The 23531-nt window shown below is 39.1% G+C and overlaps 1 protein-coding gene across 1 annotated transcript in view; it reads left to right on the top strand.

Annotated features, from left to right (window-relative positions):
* Window positions 1-23531, top strand: part of MRPL3 (mitochondrial ribosomal protein L3) — a 43713-nt gene that overhangs the window by 8079 nt on the left and 12103 nt on the right. Inside the window, exons 5-7 of the mRNA XM_077752278.1 lie at window positions 3852-3951; window positions 5467-5527; window positions 22586-22694. Coding sequence (XP_077608404.1) covers window positions 3852-3951; window positions 5467-5527; window positions 22586-22694 — 270 coding nt within the window. The remainder of the gene's footprint in view (window positions 1-3851; window positions 3952-5466; window positions 5528-22585; window positions 22695-23531) is intronic.

Raw genomic sequence — 23531 nt, 5'->3', positions numbered from 1 at the left:
TGGGATTATCCGAGTGTGACACTGCTGTCAGTCTCTTAAATTGCCTTTTGAAATCATTTATTTGGAAGTAAAAAAAAAAAAAAAAAANACCCCTTGTGTTACATTGCTGCTGCTTTCAGCTCAACTTGAGCATTCGGTTTTTCTAATGATCGATACCTAATTAGTTTTATGATATTTTGATTTTTAAAAGAAAAAATTAAAGTATTCAATTTTAGTGAAACCAAAAGATAATCAAGAAGTATGTTATGTATTACCTTTTTTGTCTCAGTCTGTAGTTACTTAGGTTAAGATGTTAATCTTAATCTATTTTGTGTTGCTGAAAAGTAAAATATGTTTCTTAGAAGCTCCCTTGCACACTTAGAAGCTATTAATAAAATGCTTTTTAAATCATCAGGTAGAATATGTGCATGTCAAAAATAAATTTGAAATCTATTCTAAAACGTAATAAATCTAAATCTGAACATCAGGAAAGTCATTGCAAGGAGCCACATTTTTAAATGAGAACTTACATGTTTGCTTTTGTTGGAAAGTATGTATGGTTGAAGAGGAAAAGTAGGGGACTTGATAAGTGTGGTGTTGAATATGAGTGTTGGATTTGAGTGTTTGCGGGGTGAAACTATAGAGAATGCCTGGGATGAACTTAGGTCGTCATTCTTTTGGAGGAAAGGAGGAAATGATAGCTTCTTGAGGGAACACTGAAGACAGAACAATCTTTCGTGGGCATCCAAAACAGGGCTTCTCCGCATCCATTGCATGGTTCCACTGGAAGGCCCCAGGGCTTGTGGGCTGATCCAAAAATTAACATTCTGTGCTTATGGGCCAGTGCCACCCAATTTCATGTCTATCGAAGGCAGCCTTCTCAGTGTTACAAAGTGGCACTGCAGTTCACATTTCAAATTGAAATCAAGTAACTGCAGTTTGCTGCATATTCACATATGGTACAGTTGAGTGTGGCTGTGCAGATACTCCATTGGATTGGGGTGCGTAGTGATGCTTGATTACCAGTGAATTATCAGCTTCCCCCTGAGTTGGTTAGGGTTTTTCAGTTGCTGCTGTTCTTGCTTTTTTAATTACAAATTACTCTTGGTCTGGTTTCATAGTGTAGCTTCCTAAAGATTTGTTCATCCTCAAAATAAGTTGTGATGTTTATTTTGGGCCTACAATTTTTTTAATGACTAGACTCATGAAGGTAACATTGTAAACACAGTAATATTGGGTGCCAAGAACTGATGCAGCAGCAGGAATGGAAAAGTGGAAAAACAAACCAGGACTCCACATCCAGATGGATGTCTGTCCTCCATCTCTTGTGCCGTCACCGTTCATTTCGCTCACTTCTGCAGTGTCTGACTTGCCACTGTGCTTAGTCTAAAGTTACAGATACAGGTGAATAAAGCAGCCCGCCATCCAGGTGCTCCAGCAGACAGGCAAACAAGCATTCATTGGTAAGTGTAAGGTAACATAGACAATAATTGAGATATATGCAGGGTCTAGAGATAGCCTAGACAAAGAACAGTATGCTCTGGCAAGGCTGCGCAGGCAGGAATCTAGGCAGGAAATACCACTGGAGCTGGGACTAGACGTACATTTAACAGATTTTTAACGTGCCTTGGAGGGAAGAGGTGGAGAACAATTACAGGCCAAGGGCCTGGCATACGCAGACACAGGTAAGCATGCATAGAGTACTATGGCTCTTTGGGGGGCTACAGGTGTTTCTTTTGTGATGAGAGAGGAAGTTGAAGGGGAGAGAGCGTCAGGAAGATAGATACACCTGTGTTGGTTAGAGTTGCATGAAAGAGGCACTCTTCACATCAAGAAATACAAAGTGATACAGCTTTTTTGGTAAATCTTCTAGCAATGTATATCAAAAGTCTTTAAGAATTAAAAAAGACTCAGGACGTTATTTTAAGAAATGAGGTATCCAGAAGGTTTTCCATTCAAAGACATTTTTTATTCAAGGATATTTACATTAGCGGGAAAAAAGGGCAGGGCCGAAGGGAAAAGCAAGCAGCAGGACCTACCAGGGGCTGGGGATGTTTCAGCATCTGAAGTTTCTGTTCTCAAAGCTTACGTTTTGATGGGATTAGAAGTGAATCAGGGAGGCTATAGCATAGAAGATAGACAATAAAAAATGGCTATCATGATATATAGAAGGAAGTGCTTCGAAGACTAATAAAGTAAGTTGAAAGGATTGCAAGTGAGAGTGGTGCTATTTTAGATAGAATAATCAGGAAAGAGGAGTTAATACTTGGATGGAGGCCTGAATAAAGTGAAGGAGCACTTTAGTCCTGCAAAAATCTGGCTGAAAAGCATTTCAGGCAGTGGAGACTATACGTAAATTACCTTAGGCCATTGTTTAATGTGTTGTTGGAATGTATTGTACCTGAAGCAGGGTAGCGAAGAGGAGAGTAGTAGATGATGACAGAAGGTCTAGAATCTTGTAAAACATGTTAAGGATTTAGGATTGATTCTGCATGAGATGGAAACCATTGTGGAGACATGAGTTTTAAAAGGATCGTGCCAGCCTGTGACTGGAGAACAGAGCATGGAGTCAGGAGTGTGGAAGTTTGGAGACCGATTAAGAGGCTCTGGAAATAATCCAGTCAAAAGATGGTGGATTGGGGTGCAGATGAGAAGTAGTTGATATGGGCTGTATTTTTTCTCTTTTGCTTGAGAGACACAGCGTGTGAGCAGGGGAGAGGCAGAGAATCCCAGGCAGTCTCCACACTCAGTGAGGAGCCTGTCATGGGGCTTAATCCCAGGACCTGTGAGATCATGACCTCAGCTGAAATCAAGTGTCAGACACTTACCCGACTCAGCCACCCAGGCCCACATGGACTGTATTTTCAGAGTCTGCAGGAACTGCTGATGAGTGGGACGTGGGATGTGAGAAAGAAAAGAGTCAGAGGTAATCACGAGATTTGGGGTCCAAACAACAGAAGTATGGAGTTGCCATTTATTGAGATTTAGAAGATCAGAGGAAAGCAGTCTTCTGGGGGAAAGTTGAGTTCAATTTTAGACGTGTCAAATTTGAGTTGCTGTGTGACATTGAAGTGAGATACCGAGTTGACATTTGGACAAATGAATTTGCAGTTCAGAGTGGAATTTGCGATTGAGGTTAGAAATGTGGGGTTATTAGCATGGGAAAGAACAGAGAGTGACAGTCTCAAGGAGAAAGTGGTCACCTGTGCCAAACATTGATGATAGAGCCCATAAGATGAGTATTGACCAGTGTTTTTGACCACATGGAGGTGGTTGGTGACCTTGACAAGCACTTTGCATTGAGTATTAGGTGCTGCAAGTACCTAATTAAAGTGGGTAAGTTGTTTGTTTTAATTTATTTTGAGAGAGAGGGAGAGAGAGAGAGCACACATGCACACGCATGGAGGAGGGCAGAGAAAGGGGGAGAGACAGAATCCCAAGCAGGCTCCATTCTCTCAGTGCAGAGCCCGAAGTAGGGCTCCATCCCATGAACTGTGAGATCCTGACCGGAGCCAAAGTCAAGAGTCAGATGCTTAACCGACCGAGCCACCCAGGTGCGCCAGGATTGGGTTTCTTGGTACTTACAGTCTCCAGTCAGAATTCACATATGATCACAACTCTATTTTTTTTCCTACAGAAGAAAAGTCTTTTACCATTTACTGTACATGAGCTCAACCATGCACATGGTTGGGCCCTTGGTGTAATGGATTATAGATGAAAATCCCACCTCCCTTAAATAAGAGGAATATGGTGCTCTTTGTTCATTAGGGGAACAGTGTGCTCTTAGTGATGTTAACTTGGTTTAGATCTCTGTGCATTGAACTCCACATTTAGTATTAATGAGTTATGTATGTGCACTGCTTTTCCTTTAGAAATCTCCATCTATATTGGAATTTTACCAAGAACTTGGATTGCCACCAAAGCAGAAAGTTAAAATCTTTCGTGTAACAGATAATGCTGTGATTAAGCCAGGTAATCTGAGGTTGGGGAAAGGAGGGAGGCAAAAATACCCAAATACAGGATTTGTTTAATGTTAGCCCTTTCTGTAAAGCTGAATCCACAATTCAAAGCCCCAAAACATTTATTTTTAAATACAAAACAGTATCTAATCGCTGGGGACAAACAAGCTTTTTTCCTTTTTGACTGCAAAGAACTGTAGAGAACTCTTTGTTTTCCATTAAAGAGGGAGGAGTGCTTTTGTTTTTAATTTGTATAGGGAGTTTTACATTTGGAAAAGTCACTCCAAATAAATACACTAACTTTTATTTATTTTTATTTTTTTAAATACGTTAACTTTTAAAATATGATGTTCAGTCGGTGTAGGGTGACATTTTAATAAGTGAGGAACAGCTAGACTCCCATTGAGATAGAATTTGAGAAAATATGAAACAGTAAAGTGACAAATCATAGCACCTCCATTCTTACTTAAAAATTCCGAAGTATTTTACCTACTCCACGAAATGTCAAAAAGTACAGATTGGCAATGTGGTTATATCAGTTTATGTAGTTAACACCATTTTGACATCTTTGAACTTCAGAAAAGCTCCTGATCTCTTGAACTTGAGTTCTAACATTTAGACAGTTGGAGGGTGTTTTGAGATTTGATATTTAAAATCTGAACTGAATTTCATGAAGTAAAATACAGTTGCAATAGACCTTACTGATTGGAGTGACAGGAACAGCCTTGATACAAGCTAGAATAAAAGTGTTTTTTTGAAGTTTAAGTTTTATAGTTCAAAGCTAAAGTGAATGGAATTAAAGGAACGAATGTAAAAATTAGGTCCACATTAACTTTTGTCATAGCTCAAACCATGTGAAATTGTTTTTAGGGCTTAAAGGTGGTCGTGTATCAGCAGTTCAAGTCATTCAGCCTCCTAGAAATTCAGTCCGTTTTAATCTCCCCTATTTTTTTTAATTCAAGGTTTTTTTCTGCCCATTCAAATCTAGATTAGGTCCTGCATTAAAGGATACTACCCCTCTGAAATCCCATGGAACCTTATTCCCTGTTAAACAAGCCAAAATTAACATTCAGTTATATTCCCTACTACAATGATTATGGCTTTTTTTTTTTTTTAAGAAAAAAGAAGTCTCTTATTTGATGATGTTAATGTTGATTCTTCATCTAGATAATAAATTCTTGAAGTCAGAAGCTGTGTCTTATGCTTCTGTTTTTCTAACTGTACATATAGTTACAGTACAAATGTACAGTATTTGCAGATTAAATTGTCAAATTAAATAGTTCTCATAGTGTTTTAAATTTATGCAAACAAAATGCTGTAAAGGGATTTCCCTTACAAAATTCCTTTAAATAACACATTTTTCTGGTGTATTTTAAGTAAGACTCTTAATATATTATTATAATAATTATAATTGCAGAAGAGAATCTTTTACTTTTTTTGAAATCTGATAGGCTTTCTAGATGTAATTTATGTTCAGCGAGGTTGTCCTGAGCCGACATTTCAAGTTGCTTGTTTTCTTTTCATAAAGGTACTCCTCTTTATGCTGCTCACTTTCGCCCAGGACAGTACGTGGATGTCACAGCCAAAACGTAAGTCCACTTAACAGGATCTTTTCCTTTTGTTCTCCTCATATTAAAAAATTATGGAGCAAGTGAAAGTATAGTCTTTCAAGTGAGTGAGTAAAGATTAACCATTATTGTCATTCATAATTTTATGTTACTGATTGTACTGGATTTTAAATTGCACTGAATTAGTTGTATGTGAAGAGTTCATATCAACTCAGGTTTTAAACTGAGATGCATGCTCCTTGAAATGGGACTGAAAGAAAGGTCACATTACTCAGGTTCTTTTTGGGTTGGGCCCCACTTCTATTTTTAAGACCGAAGGCTACCTGCAGTTCGATGGTGAACTATAAATGCACAGTGCTATGCAGTTCAGTTCGTGTGAGATTGTTTCATCTAGTAATTGGTGGTTCTTTCCAACTCTAGGAGATGGTTAAATTAGAAGTATTTTATACTGTTCCTGATAGTTGTTTTGCTTAAGGTTCCCCTAGGGTAACTATAAAACATTTTGTTAACTGTGTTAAAAGCCTATCAAAAGCTGGAGGAAGCAGTAGTACACCTTACGCCACTAGTAGCATGGTGTTCTCTCTCAGTACTGGACAAGTGAGACTTCTTCCATAAAAGCAGGATAGTTTTTATCCTTAAACAGAGTTTAATTTGGTAGAAATCAACACTTAATTGTCATACTAACAGAGAAATGCAGACTTTGAGTCATATTCAGGCTGGGCAGTGGTATTTTTGGTACTGTAGTTTTTTCATATCTTACTATCAGGTGACTTAAGAAAAGTTTGGTACCGGCAACCTGATCTCCAGGAAACGTTTAGCTCTTACAGAGCAGCTTTTCAAAATTTGGTTAAGGTTACTTCACTGTGGAATGAAGTAACTGAGCCCTCATCTGTGTTTATGTAGAAATTGTTTCAGTTTATGTTAGGAGAATCCACCTGATCTAGGCTAAACTAAACTCCAAATACTAGCTCTTGGCTCTTCTTGTTTCTTGTTCTGTCAACACAGATGATAATTTTACTTCTTTTGTATGCCTTTTTTGTCATTTGAAAAATAGGTCTGGGAACCCTTTGAAAATTAGCAGTGGTCCACAGATGCTCTGGAACAGTCAAAATCACAGTGACTGAGCCAAAGAGCTTTTAAGCCAGGAAACCAGATTAGTGCCAACATCAGTTTCCTTAATGCAGTCAGATATACTTTATTTCCATTCAGATAAGAGCCCTAGCAAACAACCCTTACCTTTGATTAGCTATTTAGAAATGGAATCATAGAGTCAGATAGATTGACAATTCAGTGAGTCCTCTCTTTAGAGAGATTATGTACTTCTCGCCTTTTTTTTCCCTGCATCCTGATTGTTGCAATTTCATTCCTACTTACTGGGGCCTCTAAAATTACTTGGTAACTTTCTTTGTCAAGAACTCAGAATGTGGAAGCTGTAAAACTGGTTACCTGGGGAGATGTGTGTGTTGTGAATCAGATGATTTTGTTTTTTAAATTTTGGAGTTAATTATTACATATAATAAAGTACCTGAGTAATTCTGTTAATTTACACACAGTTGGTAGTATGTGAATTCCATTACCTAATTTACAGGATATATGAGATATTCCAAGCAGTCCTACAAAGTCAGAGGCCTTTGTTAGCAGGTGCCTTCTGGTGGACTTTGTGACCAGCTTGAACTAAGCCAGCTTTTAATTTTTATTTTTTTAATGTTTTTTTATTTCTGAGAGAGAGAGAGACAGGGTGAGCAGGGGAGTGTCAGAGAGAGAGGGAGACACAGAATCTGAAACAGGCTCCAGGCTCTGAGCTAACTGTCAGCACAGAGCCCGATGCGGGGCTTGAACCCACGAACCATGAGATCATGACCTGAGCCAAAGTCGGACGCTTAACCGAATGAGCCACCCAGGTGCCCATAAAGCCAGCTTTTTAGATGCCTGTGTTCAGTAAACGCTTTCATTTCATATGCCGTTGTCAGGTTTCGTTGGATTCTTAAAAGTTATTTTAAAAACTTCATCTTTCTTATTATGGGCACAAAATGAAAAGGAAACTGTTTTGTTTTAATATCATGTACCTAGAAAACTGTAAACCCTTGTGCCAGCCTCAGGACTAGATGGCTGATAAGAGCTGAGGGGACAACGAGGCCTGGGATTTAAAGCAGTTGCCGTTCAGCTCTGGAGAAGGGAGGACTTGCGTTTAAGAAGATCTCACTGTTGTGTGGGCTGCAGTACAGGATTCTCTTCGACTTTTCACTGTGTAACAGGGCAAGAGTTACCCCACACAAGTGTGCACTTTAGTCTGAGGGCGTGTCTTTACGTGGTATCACTTGAGATCAGATAAAATAGAGCTTCACTTTTTACTGAATATTTCCAGTGACTCTTGTAGCTAGCGTGTTAGTATGGCCTCAAGATGCTTATAAGTGCTTGTAGATTAGTAGGACTCTGTCCTTCTCATGAGGAGCCATTTTGAATTCCTTCCAGGGGCAGCACTGGGTCCTCAGCTCATACAGTGGCTACTGCCTCTTCTCTTTGCCACTGACAGATTATGGGAAACACACATGTGCATCTGCTTGCTTTTCTTTGTCGTTTTTAAATTCTGTCTCCTTTGCCTGATGCTTTTCATTTTAGGGAGTTGACGTTCTTCACAGCCAATGAGAATGTTCTTCTCCTTGTTGACTGTGAATGGAACCGTCATCTTTTGGGAATAGACTACAAGTACTCTCAGTCCCGTACTGTGGCTTACTTGTAGCCAGAGATGTGCTTCTTTGTCCTCCGTTTCCAGCCCCTGTTTTAAATGTTTTGAAATGTCTGGACCCCCTCTTCTTGATTATTAATCCTGTTAGAAAAAAATTATACAGTGACACAGGTAAGCACAGGTAGGTCAGATGATGGAGGGCATGGATTTGCAGGCAGGGGCAATGCTTGTCACACTTGAGTAGGTTTCTGAATCTGCAGGACTGCTTGCTAGACACAGATTATAGGGACCCCCCACCCTCAGTTCTTGTTCGGTAGATCTGGGTTAGTACCTAAGAACTTGCATTTCTAACAAGTGCCTAGTGATGTGGATGCTACTAGTCCAGGGACCACACTTTAAGAAACACTGGACTGAAGAACAGTCACAGGCTCACCAGTGAAACTGCTTTCCCTTCCTACTCCTTTACCCAGCTTGGAATCCTAATCCCTTCCTTTCCCTAAGTCTACTCAAATTATAACACGTTAACATCTGTTTTACAGCAAGCACATTTAATCAATTCAGTTTCAAGTAACAGGGCAATAAAAGTAGACCTATTTATAACTCACATTTTAGTTAACAGAAAACTGAAAATTGGTGTCTTGAGTAATTAATGGGCTTCATCATCTTTCCATTAGAAAAGAAAAATCTCAAATCTCTAATTGAAAATCTTCATTTTTCTCATAGTATAATAATTATATTTAATTGTTAAATCTTTACTTATGTTTTGAGTATTTTAACTTTTTTTGCTTTATACTTTGAATTTTAATTGCTTGACTAAACATATTTTGGAAATAACTAAGAAAATTTGGGGGTGCCTGGGTGGCTCAGTCAGACATCTGATTCTTGATATCGGCTCAGGTCTTGATCTCAGGATTGTGAGTTCAGGCCCCGCATTGGGCTCCCTGTTGGGCATGAAGCCTACTTTACAAAAAAAATTAAAATGGAACTAAAAGGGGTCCCTGGGATGGCTCAGTCGGTTGAATGTCTGATTTAGGCGCTGGTCATGATCCTAGGGTAATGGGATCAAGCCCCACATTGGGCTNCCACCCCCTCTCCCTTCCACCCCTCTCCTCTGCTCACACTCTTGATAGATAAGAAAATTGAAAACAAAATACTACCTAATTCAAGACAATACAGTGTTAATAGAAACTACTTCAAGGTTGTGAAATTGCATTTTTTTAAGTGACCAGTGACCAACATTAGCAACAACTTCTTGAAGACTTTCTTAAAATTTTTTAATGTTTCTCTGTTAATAATTGCATTGGCAAATCTGCTTGCATTGAAAGATACATTGTATTTATCTGTGTTAAATTTGGGTATGATTCTCTATATAAATAAGTATTTACTCATGTCACTTTGGAATATGAGGTAAATACATACTTTCCAGAGCTCATTTTAATTTTTACTTTTATACCGGAAATCATTTTTCATCCAAAGGGCTTGAGAATCTAAATCCAATTTAGATTAATGGGAAAGGTTTTTACATCTAATATATAAAACCATTCTAGCAGAATAAGTTTTCAGTTTCATTATCCTGTTTACAGCTATGCTGTTAAAAGCCCTGCCTTTGAAATGTGACAGTTTTATGTAATTCATTCTAAGTAAAATTTTAAGACTAGCATGTATAATGATGTGTTCCTCGCGCCCTGCCTTAGCACCCTTTGAAAGTTTATATCCTTATTCTGTAATGGCGACTACATTCCATTGTAACTTCTAATAGATAGTTTGGGGTCTAACTACTCCCTTTCTTTCACTCTGTTTTGAGGAGTAAACAGCTGTAGTTAATATACAAACAATGGGTGAGATGAGAGTGACTGTTGATTCTATCCTCAACATAGGATAGAATGCTTAGCCCATCATTTTCTAGTGATCCTAATGGTGCTTATCATATTTTACAGGGTTTTCTTTTTTTAAAGAATGAAGTTAGACAAGAATGATAGAATAAACAAAAAGAAAACTATAAAAATGCACTCTATGTTATAGGGAAAAGTGGTCAGGTCTTGTCTGGAAGGACACACACAGTGGTGATACCGCTATAACGTGGGCATGGTGCACTTTCCTGCCAAGTGTTTTATTAAGCTTTTTTTTTTTTTTAATGTTTATTTATTTTTGGGAGAGACAGAGACAGAGCACAAGTGGGGAGGGACAGAGAAAGAGGGAGACACAGAATCTGGAACAGGCTTCAGGCTCCAAGCTGTCAGCCTAGAGCCTGACATGGGGCTCAAACCCACGAACCGTGAGATCATGGCCTGAGCTGAAGTCGGATGCTTAACTGACTGAGCCACCCAGGCACCCCATGTTAAACTTTAAATCATGACAGTGGCATACCTGAAATAAGTTTTTCTCATGGTTGTCTGGATTTATTTATTCACTTATTTAAATTCTGAAGCCCAGATTGAAGTTAGAAAACAGTTCATTCAGCTACTTAAAGGACTTTTTTCTTTCTGTACAAAGGATAATGTAACAATCTTGTTTACAAATCTGGGCTAATTACAATAACCCATATATTTTTAGGAGTTATTACTTTAAAGTCATCAGTGCTCTTTTGATTCTTATAGCCCTTTGGCCTCAATATAGAAGAGTTGGTATTTACCTTGATAATATTGTCCTTGGTATTAGAAATGAAAGGAGTGGGGCAGATTAGGTGACTGGTAGAACACCTTGCACATTTACTGAGATTCAGTTCATTTGGTTCTTTATTAAAATATCACATTGTTTACAGAAATATGGCTACCCATCAAAGTCTTAAGGTGATTAAAATGCCAGGTGGATTCTTAAAAGAGCAAGGACTCTTTGGGCTCTATGCCCAATCCTGCACACTACCCAGAAGGGTGCCTGTATACTGTCAGAAACCCTTCCCACTAGCCCATTCTATTCTGTCTAGCAGGTGTTGGCTCTGAACTCTAGTAGCAGAAAACAAGGCATGTGCTGCCTTCAGGATACAATTGCTGTTTAGCCCTGTACATTTTCAACTTTAATTCATTTTTAATAAGTTACTTTACTATTATTCAGAGCAGTACATTTTTAAGCATAGTAATGAAACAGTTTTCAAAATGAGTGATTAAACTGTAGAAGGAAATAATCCCTATAGAAACTAATCCCTCTTATTTTTTTTCCTTAAATAGTTTATTGTCAAGTTGGTTTCCATATTAACACCTAGTGCTCATCCCAACAAGTGCCCTCCTCCATCCCTATCACCCCCCGTCCTCTCTCCCCCACCCCCATCAGCCCTCAGTTTGTTCTCAGCAAAAACTAATCCCTCTTAAATCATACTGAATGTGTGTTTCAAGATAAAGGAGAGTTTGGAGGGTAGTGTTTTGGGGTTATATTTTGTTGTTTTTGTTACTTTAAAAATTTATATAGTAGTCACCTACAATCATCTCATTCTTAACTCTACAAAATAGCATTTTTTAACTCAAAATCAGCAAAATTAAGGCCTAATGAGAAGCAGAATAGGGAATGGCCGAAAGCATGGGCTTTGCTTCCCAGTAGCTGTGTGACCTGGACAACTTTCTCAACCTCTCCGTTTTCTCATCTTTAACGTGAACATAATTATAGCCCTACCTCATAGCCATGTTGTAAAGATCAAATGAGAATGCACAGAAAGCTCTTAGCTCAAGGCCTGTCATGTATTAAATGCTCAGGAGTATTGGCTACTGGGACTATTGTTGATATTACTGCTTTTTAATTTGTTTCAGATTTTAGAGGAAAAAAAATTCTTTCAATAGGAAATATCTTTTAAAATGAATAAAAACATTAAGTCATTAAGAATTCTGTTGTGGTATTTTCTAATACATCTATTATTGCCTTCTTAAGATTGACTTGTATAGCAAAGTTGAAGCTTTAAAAAGCACTCTAGGTAGTTTTAAGGTTACATACTACCTGCTACATCTAGAATTTACAGAGTAATGAGGATGCCTTTAAAGTAGTTTTATGACACTCCAGTGTACGGGATATTTTTGGATATTTGCTCTAATCTGTTTCCCAAGAGCCAGTATGACCTGTGTTGGAAGCATGGCCAGATGTTTCCGTTTACCAGGGATTTATCCTTGGGAAGGTGGCTTGACTTGTGTGGGTGTGGATTTCATTGTCTTTACCATAAGGGCAGGAGACTATATGGTTTCTACGATTCCTTTTGTTACAAAAACTTATTTAAAAAAAACAATCCCTCCATTTTCCAAGTGGCATAACTCACTCTTATCTATATTAATGAAGAAGTAAGACTTACAGTAGATTCAACAAAACACAGCAATATGGTCTTCTGGTCTAATGAACACAATGATATGGCTAAAGACCTGCAGAAAATTGTTATGTCCTTTCATGATATTGTGAAATGATTCAGTTATTTTTTTCTTAAATAGTTTATTGTCAAGTGGGTTTCCATATAACACCCAGTGCTCATCTCCACAAGTGCCTTCCTCCATGCCCATCACCCCCTTCCCCTCTCCCCCACCCCCATCAGCCCTCAGTTTGTTCTCAGCATTCAAGAGTCTCTCATGGTTTGCCTCCCTCCCTCTCCCCAACTACTTTTCCCCTTCTTCTCCCCCATGGTCCTCCATTAAGTTCCTCCTAATCCACCTATACGTGCAAACATATGGTATCTGTCCTTATCTGCTTTACTTATTTCGCTCAGCATAACACCCTCAAGTTCCATCCACGTTGCTACACATGGCCAGATTTCATTCTTTCTCATTGCCATGTAGTATTCCATTGTATAGATGAACCACATCTTCTTGATCCATACGTCCGTTGATGGACACTTAAGCTCTTTCCATGTTTTGGCTATTGTTGAGAGTGCTGCTATGAACATTGGGGTCCATGTGCCCCTATGCATCAGCACTCCTGTATCCCTTGGGTAAATTCCTAGCAGTGCTATTGCTGGGTCATAGGGGAGTTCTATTGTTAATTTTTTGAGGAACCTCCACACTGTTTTCCAGAGGGGCTGCACCAGTTTACATTCCCACCAACAGTGTAGGAGGGTGCCCGTTTCTCCACATCCTCGCCAGCATCTAGAGTTCTCTGATTTGCTCATTTTAGCCACTCTGACTGGCGTGAGGTGGTATCTCAGTGTGGTTTTGATTTGTATTTCCCTGATGAGGAGGGATGCTGAGCATCGTTTCATGTGTCTGTTGGCCATCTGGATGTCCTCTTTGGAGAAGTGTCTGTTCATATCTTCTGCCCATTTCTTCACTGGGTTGTTTGTTTTTCGGGTGTGGAGTTTGGTGAGTTCCTTATAGATTCTGGATATTAACCCTTTATCTGATATGTCATTTGCAACTATCTTTTCCCATTCCATCGGTTGCCTATTAGTTTTCTGGGTTGTTTCCTTTGCTGTGCAGAAGCTTTTAATCTTGATGAGGTCCCAGTAGTTCATTTTTGCTCTTGATTCCCTTGCCTTTGGGGATGTGTCAAGTGAGAAATTGCTGCAATTGAGGTCAAGGAGGTTGTTTCTGGCTTTCTCCTCTAGGGCTTTGATGGTTTCCTGTCTCACATTCAGGCCCTTGATCCATCTATGATTTGTTCATCACATTGAAGATTTCCTGCCTTTCCTTTCTGGCTTGCCAAGTTTCAGTAGATAGGTCTGTCACTCCTCTGATAGGTTTCCCTTTGTGTATTAGGGCCTTTTTATACCTAGCTGCTTTCAGAATTCTCTCTTTGTGCTTATATTTTGCCAGTTTCACTATGATATGTCGTGCAGAAGATCGATTCAGGTTACAACTGAGGGGAGTTCTCTGTGCCTCTTGGATTTCAATGTCTGTTTCCTTCCCCAGATTGGGGAAGTTCTCTGCTATAATTTGTTCAAGGACTCCTTCAGCACATTTCCCTCTCTCTTCCTCTTCTGGAATTTGTACGAAATGGATAGTGTTCTGTTTATTGTATCGCTAAGCTCTTGAACTCTCCTTTCATGTTCCTGGATCAGTTTATCTCTTTTTCTCAGCTTCCTCTTTCTATAATTGTGTCTTCTAAGTCACCTATTCTACTCTCTGCCTCTTCAATCCATGCATTGGATGCCTCCATTTTATTATTCATCTCATTTATAGCATTCTTTAAGTCATCACAACTATTTTTAAGCTCCATAATCTTTGTAGCAATAGTTTTTCTGATGTCTTCCATGCCTATTTCAAGCCCAGCGATTAATTTTATGACTATTGTTCTAAATTCTTGTTCAGATATGTTGCTTATATCTGTTTTGAGCAGTTCTTTAGCTGTCATTTGTTCCTGGAATTTCTTTGGAGGAGAGTTCTTCCGTTTCATCATTTTGGTTAGCTTTCTTTATCTTGTTAGTTTTCAAAGTTTGTTATGCACTCTGCACCTGTGAGTACTGCTGTATTAAAGAAGGCTCTTTGGGGGCACCTGGGTGGCTCAGTAGGTTAAGTGTCCAACTTTGGCTCAAGTCATGATCTAATGGTTCATGGGTTGGAGCCCCACGTTGGGCTCTGTGCTGACACCTGGAACCTGGAGCCTGTTTCGGATTCTTTGTCTCTCTGTCTCTCTGCCCCTCCCCCACTCATTCTCTGTCTCTGTCTCAAAAATAAACAAACTATAAAAAATAAAAATTAAAAAAAAAACGAAGGCTCTTTGACTGTCCAGGGCCTATCCATTCAGGAAGTGTTCTTTGAATGGTGTCTCTCTCTGGGTCTCTCTTATTGAGACTTTGGTTATTTTATTTCCCTACTCGTAGTGGTATTTGGGACTCTTCACCCTATGTACTTGGCTTGTTTTGTGAGGTAGCCCTGGAAAAGAAAGCAGACAGACAAACAAACAGGGAACAAAGGCACTCAAACACACAGACAAATCCAACAAACACAAAACCGAAAGGCAAAAAGAAAAAGATTTAAAAAGGGGTGGGGGGAGGGACAAAGAGGAAGGAGGAAAAACAGATAATAAAAATAAATTAAAAAAAGGAAGAAAAGAAAAAGACCCCAAAAGACAAAGGACAGTCTGAAAGCATAAAACCAGAATTCCCAGCTACAAATAAAGAGCAAAGTGTGTGCAGTGCTGATGGAAGAGCATATACAGAGAGAGAAATGACAGAGCAGGGAGGAAGCCATATTGGAAGAGAAATTACCAGGCAGAGGGTCTAAGAGACTTAATTCAGAGAGAGAAAGAGAAGAATATGGTTAGAGGCTAGGAGAAAGAAACGAAGATTATGTTACTCAGAGAAACTATATAGTCCAATTACCCCAGAGAGAGAGAGAGAGAGAAAGGTAGCGGTGGAGGTGTAGAATATACATCTAGAGAATGGATTAAATGTGATTGTTTAAGCAAACCAGTGACCAGAGTGCCTGGTCCAGCAGAGAGGAGGGATATGAATGAGACAAGGGAAAATATATCTGAATAGAAAGAATTGATCTAGAATTAATCACAGTAGTGCATCCATTTTGGTCTTGCCCAGGGCTCTGGTTAAAAAAAAAAAAAGGCAGCCCTCTAGTGGGGATGGGCGTGGCTTGGTGTAGGAGGGTCTGAGCCTCCACTGCTCCTGGGACTGCTCCCTGAGGTCCCGTCTTGGTGGTTGTGGGGAGAAATATGGAAGCACCCCAGTCCCCTCTCGAACTAAGCATTGCAACTCACTCTATTGGGTCCGATTTCCCTGTGCTGCAGGCGTAGCTGAGATGGGCCATGCTCTATATCCCAACCTCTGGCTCGTTTCCAGATCTTAGTCCCAGCGCCCCATTGATACCGCCGGAAATAAACCTGCAGGCTGAGTCCCTCTGAGCAGTTTCAAGTCTCTCACCTCCCCAGTGGGAATCCAGCAGAACCCGAAGAGCAGGGGGGCGGCTTCAGGTGCACTGCTTCCCCTCCAGGTCGACGATCTGGTGAGCAGAAGAGCGTTTTCTCCTGGCGTCTCCTGGAAGCAGTGCATCCCGCTCAATGTCAGCTGCACAGCTGGAAACCGGATCCCTTTGTGTCCTGAGCTGAGGTTTTTCTCTTCTCCAGGGACAGGGACAGTTCCTTGAGCAGTTTCAGCTGCTCGCTCTTTTCCCCTCGACTCACCACGGCTCCCCGCAAAGGGGACTCCCACCCCTCCCTCCGTGTCTCCGGTCCCGGCCCAATTTTATCTTCCCCAGTTTGCACTCACACACCTATAAGGTTGTTTTCTCAGCAGACTCTGTCTCCTTTTCCTCCCAAACTCCTGGATTCTGTAAGGGTTCCAATGGCTTCAGGCCTTTGTTTGAGAGATGGGGGCAAGTGAAATGTACGGAACTCCCTACTTCTCTGCCATCTTGCCTCCTAATCGAAATGATTCAGTTATTTGAGGGTTTTTTGTGTGTGTGTGTGTGGTGGTGATGGTGGTTGTTTTAGAAGCACACACACATTGAATTTAGGACAGCAAGTGTGGTTTCCTCAGTTTATTTAGGACAGCCAGGAAGTGCTCCCTTTTATAAGAGGACTCAAAGGAATCACTGTATCTTTGGCTCCTTATACTGTTGAATAAGCTAGCTTGAGTCAGGAAACTGCAAGCCGTGCACTCCTAGCAGTCACTTGTTGATAAAAATGTTCCCAGATGTTGATGGGAGGTATATGGTTTTTAGACAGAAACAATACATTCTGCATTTCAGGTCATGCTGTCACAAACTCATCCTAGACCGTAACAGCTATACAGCTATTTGGTGCCAGCTTTTAACTAACTGTGATAGAGCACAAAGCAACTGAAAAATTCCACTGTGCCTTACTTGTGTGGGCTCGGGAGCTGTACATCACTGATTAAATGGGTTTAGACAACACTGAATTAGGTAGAAATTGACTCCTGAAGTTTATGGTGGTCCTCAGAGAGATGCCTTGGAATGTGCAGAGATGAAAGTAGGGAGATAACATCTATCTGCATGAGTTTGTTGAAATGAGAAGTTATAATTAAAGATTAAAACATTTGTGCCTTATTAATTTATCATAAATTAAAGGCTAATCCTGATGGAGATCATGAATTAGCTAATAGGGCCTTTTATATACATGTAATTTATTTTATTAAAAATTGTCCTTTTTTTTAGTAAAAAAGTTTTAATTAAAAGCTTTTGTAGGAGGCACCAGGGTGGCTTAATGGGTTAAGCATCCGACTCTTGATTTAGGCTCAGGTCGTGATCTCCCAGTCGTGAGATTGAGCCCCAAGTCTGGCACCACACAGGGTGAAGACTCTCCTTCTCCCTCTGTCTCTCTCACACAAACTTGGGCTCTCTGTCTCTCTCTGTCTCTGTCTCTGTCTCTCTCATTAAAAAAAAAAAAAAAAAGAATAAAACCTCTTTGGGTGGTTTGAATCTAAAACATAGGAAAGTAATGTCAAATTATATCCTAAAAGAGATTCTTTTGATTGTTGATTTGGACATTATGCCTTTATATTTCACATTACTTTTTCACAAGTAAAGATACCATCTTGTTCTATTCTCAGTTGTTCAGTTTCATGAAGAAGCAGCCCAGTTATGATTTTGGTGAGGACCTAATGTGAATCTCTATTGCCCTATATTCATAGTAATGTTTAGCCATAGAGAAGCTGGTTTTAAAGCAGTGATTTCTTCATCTTCCCACCCTCACATCCATTAACATATAGTCTGATCTTGGGGCATCCTTAGAGAAGTCAAGAGTTCTCTCTTCCATTTAGTACTCAGTTAGCTGGGTTTTCTGAGAGATTATGTACAAGTCACTTAAAGTTTTTACCGCATAAATCAGGTAAAGAGAAGAAGTAAAGCTTAATTTAGAAATGGTTCTAATACAAAAACCTCTACTTACAGTATGGATTTTGATTATTGTTAATAAAAAAAAATCAAGTACTTTGTAGCTGTTGTAACACATGACGACAAACACTTTTGGTTTTTTCATGGTAAAAATAGACAATGCAGTGAGAAGGGTATTTGAGGCTGAGGGAGCAGAATGAGCAAAAGTAGGAGAGAGAGTGGCATTCTTAGGGATTCACCAGAATAATCTGCTCTGACTAGGATCTATGATGGGCAGTGTTTGAAGGTAGACTGGACCCAGTTAAAAAAGGCCTTATATGCCCCAAGCTGAAGAAGTTACTGACAGCCACCTAAGGTTATGGTTTAGTTTGTTGGCTTGCTTTTGTTGTTGTTGTTTTGCATTTTAAAGCAGGGGACAGCTTGTGTGAAAAGACTGCTGTTGTAGGAATGTCACCCTAGTGTCTGTAAAGGAGGGTGGCTTCAAGAAAGAGATGTTCAGTGTCTGTTTCTGGAGCATTGTAACTGAAAGGCTGAGATGCTTCCGATTCGTTATGGACAGTGCATCTGTGCAATGACAACGTAGCAGGATTCTTGCCAGAGGGCAAGGTTTGTGGAATCCTGGCTTATTAGTAATAGGTTCAAGAGTCAACAGACCTTTTTCTCAAAGGGCCAAATTTAAAATCTTTGAAGTTTACAAGCATTATGTTCTCTGTTGCAAATTATAGCTCCGTAGCAGCTGTAGGCAATAAGTAAATAAATGTACGTGGCTGTGTTCCAACAAAACTTTACTTACAAAAGTGGCCACTATAGGCCATAGTTTGCCAACCCTGATTTAATTTTTTTTAATGTTTTTAATTTATTTCTGAGAGAGAGAGACAGCATGAACAGGGGAGTGTCAGAGAGAGAGGGAGACACAGAATCTGAATCAGGTTCCAGGCTCTGAGCTAGCTGTCAGCACAGAGCCCAACGTGGGGCTCGCACCCACGAAACGTGAGATTATGACCTGAGCCGAAGTCACACACTTAACTGACTGAGCCACCCAGGTACCCCGCCAACCCTGATTTAAACCATATTGGAAAGAGGGTCAGCAGTAGGACTCTTAAGATCATTGTTTCATGTAGCAGGAAGAGGAAAGAAACTCCTCAAAGAGCATTAGAGAAGCAGAAAAATAGGGAAGAAATGATGATTGAGACTAGTGAGGGGAAGGGTCGTAAGCAAGGATAGACGACAACCCTTTCTATTTTTATTTATTTATTTATTTATTGGTATTTTTTTTAATAAATAGTTTATTGTCAAGATGGTTTCTATATAACACCCAGTGCTTATCCCCACAAGTGCCCTCCTCCATGCCCATGACTCCCCCTCCTCCCCACACCCATCAGTCCTCAGTTTGTTCTCATAATTCAAGAGTCTCTCATGGTTTGTCTCTCTATTTTTAAAAAAGGCCCTAGAAATTTGAATAGTGACTAGTTATTTGATATTAAGAATCAATGATTTTTTTTTAGATTATGATGATGGTGTTGTGGTTTTGTTCTTAAAAAGGATCCTTAAAAGAGATCCATATTAAAATATTTATGGATGAAATGATAGGATATCTGGAATTTGTTTCAAAATAATCCATTAAAGAGGAGGGGAATAGATAAAACAGAGTGCCTATTCATTGTACTAGTCTATCTGCTTTTGAGTATGTTTTAAAATTCCATAATAAAAAATTATTTTTATAAAAGTCTTTAGATTTGGGAATGAAGGGAGAACCATTTGCCTTCCAAGGAGGAAAAAAGGGATACCAAGGAGAGAGAGATAAAAGAAGCCCATGTTGAGGGAAAGATGCAGTGATGAGAATTTGAGAGGAAGTTCTCCAAGGACTCAGAATGAATCTAGGTTGGGCAGAGGTGTTGAATAATACATGATCCCCTGCCCTTCATGAACTTAAAGTATACTAAGGGGAAATAGACTGAGAAACAAAGGCAGTAGAGTCTCCTAAATTTAATAGGACCTCTGAGTTTTTTGATGAATTTTTGGTTTATCAAGTATAAAAGCTATAAATAAATTTTTGTTTTTCCTAATTTTCTGATATGTCTTACTAAGTTTGGAACTTCTCACATTGTGTTCTTTCGGACTTGAATTTAATTTGTTTGATTTTTTTCCTGCTAACTAAAAATTGCAGCAGAAAAGGGGTAGGGGAGGGGAGGTAAAGCACAGTGCTATGTGCTACACATCGTTTTTAGTAAAATAAAGGTTTTCTTTTATGTTACCTGTGAAAACCTTATATTTGAAGTGTGACTTGGGTATGCTAAGTATATAGTTCGGTTCACTTCCTGGCTTTTGTTTTGTTTTTGTTCTTCAGTTGGGTGACAACTGAGAGAAGCAGTAGAATAGATAGCTGTACCGCCCATGAATCAACAGGTGCACTCTCTTCTCCATCATCTGAATTAAACCAATAATTTGTCATGTCATTTGCATTTATCCTTTTGTTTAAAGGTTATTTATTGAAGAGGTTCCCATTGTACACAGTATAACAACATGATGCATTCTAGAGTTAGATTGAAAAACAGTCTGTAATTAGCCAACAGGTAATTAGCACTTTCTGGATACCGCTTTCATCTTAGACGCATTTACTCTTAAAACGACCTAAATTATCTTCTCTAATTTACCTGGCATTTGTTCTATTGGTGCACACACTGGCACCCTTTCTTTTTAAGTAAGTAGTGAATCAGTTTGAGAACTCAGAAGGTACCAGTAAACTTTCTACCAAGAATGGCCAGTGTTTAGAATGTGGTATTTTTAAAACATGTTCAATTTAGTGTTTCTAGTCCTCTCTCTTTTTCCCTTTAAACTGTTATTTGCCAGATACTATACTTAGGCTTAGATGACTTCGTAAGTATTTCTTTTTTATTTTTAAATTACCAAGCTTTTTATTTTTCAAATGTTCTAAATTTCAGCATTAACTAGAAATATTTAAGTTTCTGAAGCAAAATTTCAGGAATACATTTGATTATCACAGTTTCTGTTCTTAGATGACAGTCTCCTTGCAAAAGTTATAGTCAGTTTTTTCATTTAATACATGTTAAGTTACTATTTTAGCTCTTTGACCAGGAATAAGCATTATCTTAAGTTTTTGAGGCAAAGCAGAATTATGTGCACACCATTCAGTTGATTAATGTGAAGAAAATGGTGTAAGCTACATTTAAGTTATTCCTATACAAGTAACTTTTGGTGTGCCGTTTGATAATATTCAGCTGTTAGGTTCTACACATAGTTCATTTGTTTTTATGTTGACTTTGTGACTTATTTAAAACTATTATTTGTATGGGCTTATTTCAACCCATTACTCTTTGATAATTGTCAAATGCTTAACATAGTCCTTGTGGAAGTAACATGGTTTTTATAGTCTTGTGCTTTTGGTCCATTTTGTACGTAGCCTGAACTATGCATTGCCTAATAATATTTATACAGTATTTTGTTAGTGTTAGGGAATACAGTATTAAAAATACGTTGACATATTATCTAGTGAAAGGTAAAAATTTAAGAGTATACAAATATACTTGGTACGGCCTTGCAATGCATTCTAGCCCTTTCATTATATCTATGTACTGATATATTTGACAGAGACAACCTTAATAATGCTTGAACCGTAGTATTATCCACTTTCTACCTGCATCACAGAATGTTTCTCTACTAAGCAGAATTTGAAATTAGAATGGTTTCATTTAAAAATTGAAATACTAGATTTTTAAGAAATTGCTAGTCTCTGATTCTATTTCTCTGTGAGCTTCCCATTCAAACTTTGAGAGCAAGATCCATCGGATATCCTATAAAAGTAAACCTTGTCCAGCATTAGGGCATTATTATAGTTTTATTTAGTGTTATATTATCTTTTGCCACCTAACATTACCCCCAAAATATAACCGCTTAAAACGACAAACATGCGTTACCTCACAGTGTCTGTGATCAGGAATCCCAGCCCAACTTAGCTGAGTGCCTGTGGCTCAGGGCCTCTCACAGGCCTGCAACCAGGCCATCGGTCAGGGCTGCAGTCATCTTGGTCCAACGTGAGCACTGCCTTCCAAGCTTGCTGACCTGGCCTTGGGAAGCCTCAGGCCCACATAAGTTGGTTGGAGACCACATGACACTCTTTAGGAAATGGCAGTAGACTTCCTCCAGAGTCTATCAGGGAGAGTATGCAAGTAGAAAGCCACAGTCTTTTTGTAACCTAATGTCAGAAGTGACCTTTCATCAGTCTGCCACAGTTTGTTCCTTACACATGAGTTCCTAGGGGCAGCCAGACTCCAGGGGAGGTGATGCCACAAGGGCCTGAGTACCAGGAGGTAGGGATCTTCATGGTCGCCTGCTACATAGCTCATGAGTACTTTGGAAGTTCTAGAAATTTACCACGTTTACTGTGTTGTTTTACAGGATAATAGAACTCCCTGTTCAGATAGAACGCCCTCTGCTTAGCTTGTCTCATAATCCTGAATTAATCATTTTATATGGAATGAGGCTCCATGAAGGGGTGCAGACCAGGACATAGATAAAGAAATGTTCATGTTTGGGTTTCCTTGCATAGCTTTTCCCAGTTATTTAGATAAGCAGTGTTGTTAAAACTCTAAGGTACTATTAGGAAAATGCACAGTTGGGAATATTTTATGCTCTGTTTATTATGTAAATTCTAATGTCTACCTTGTTCAGTATTGGTAAAGGTTTTCAAGGCGTCATGAAAAGATGGGGATTTAAAGGCCAGCCTGCTACTCATGGTCAAACAAAAACCCACAGAAGACCTGGAGCTATTTCAACTGGTGTAAGTATAACTTGAATGATCTTCGTTTCAATGCTAAATATTCAGCTTCACATATAGTGCTCTCATCTCTTCTTGGGATCAAGTCACATTATTTTTAATCTGACTCCAGGTGGGTCATAGTACTTGTCACGTTTTAATGAGTCATGGCCTCACTTACTTTCCAGAGATAGACTTGAACCATTTCACAATAACCCATAAACTTATAGCCAGTGTTCTCAGTACTTTTCCTGCCCTCTTTCTCATTTCCATCTCTGTCTCCTGTCCTACCTTCTGAAGTCTGCGGCAAGAAATCCGGGATTATGATGCCCTTCCATCTGCCCAACTGGTTCCTTCACAGATTCATCTTTGCCTTAACAGAGACTGTTGAGGAAGATTGTCAAGGATGGTATCATGCAAGAGAGAGGTAGTAGAGGAAAATGGAGAAACAAACAATAAGAGCATAGAAAATGGAGAAGGAATTTTATGTTTTGAAATAATGTCCTGTAAATTATAGTATTGAATATGATAAGTAAATACATTGCGAATGGGAGCAAATTTCTCACTACTAGGAAAGGATACTCAGGTATGAAAAGGAGGGAAATTAGAACAAATTGTATAGTGCTGAATTCAGACTGTAGATATCAGTATATATTTATTGTTTGTATATATAAGAGAAGTATAGATATGTTTCTATGTGTGTATTTATTCCTTAGCTCTCTCTGCTGAAAGTACCTAAAAGCAAAGGTATTCTATAGCATTAACATACCTAGACCCTAGCTCTTGGTTTCTAAACATCATTCCCTACTGAAAGGAACTAGAGGGGCGCGTGGGTGGCTCAGTTAGTTAAGGGTCTGACTC

The sequence above is a fragment of the Crocuta crocuta genome, unplaced genomic scaffold (assembly GCF_008692635.1).
Source record: "Crocuta crocuta isolate KB4526 unplaced genomic scaffold, BGI_CrCroc_1.0 scaffold580, whole genome shotgun sequence".
NCBI classification, from domain to species: Eukaryota; Metazoa; Chordata; class Mammalia; order Carnivora; family Hyaenidae; genus Crocuta; species Crocuta crocuta.
This window is presented reverse-complemented; position numbering and strand designations above follow the sequence as displayed.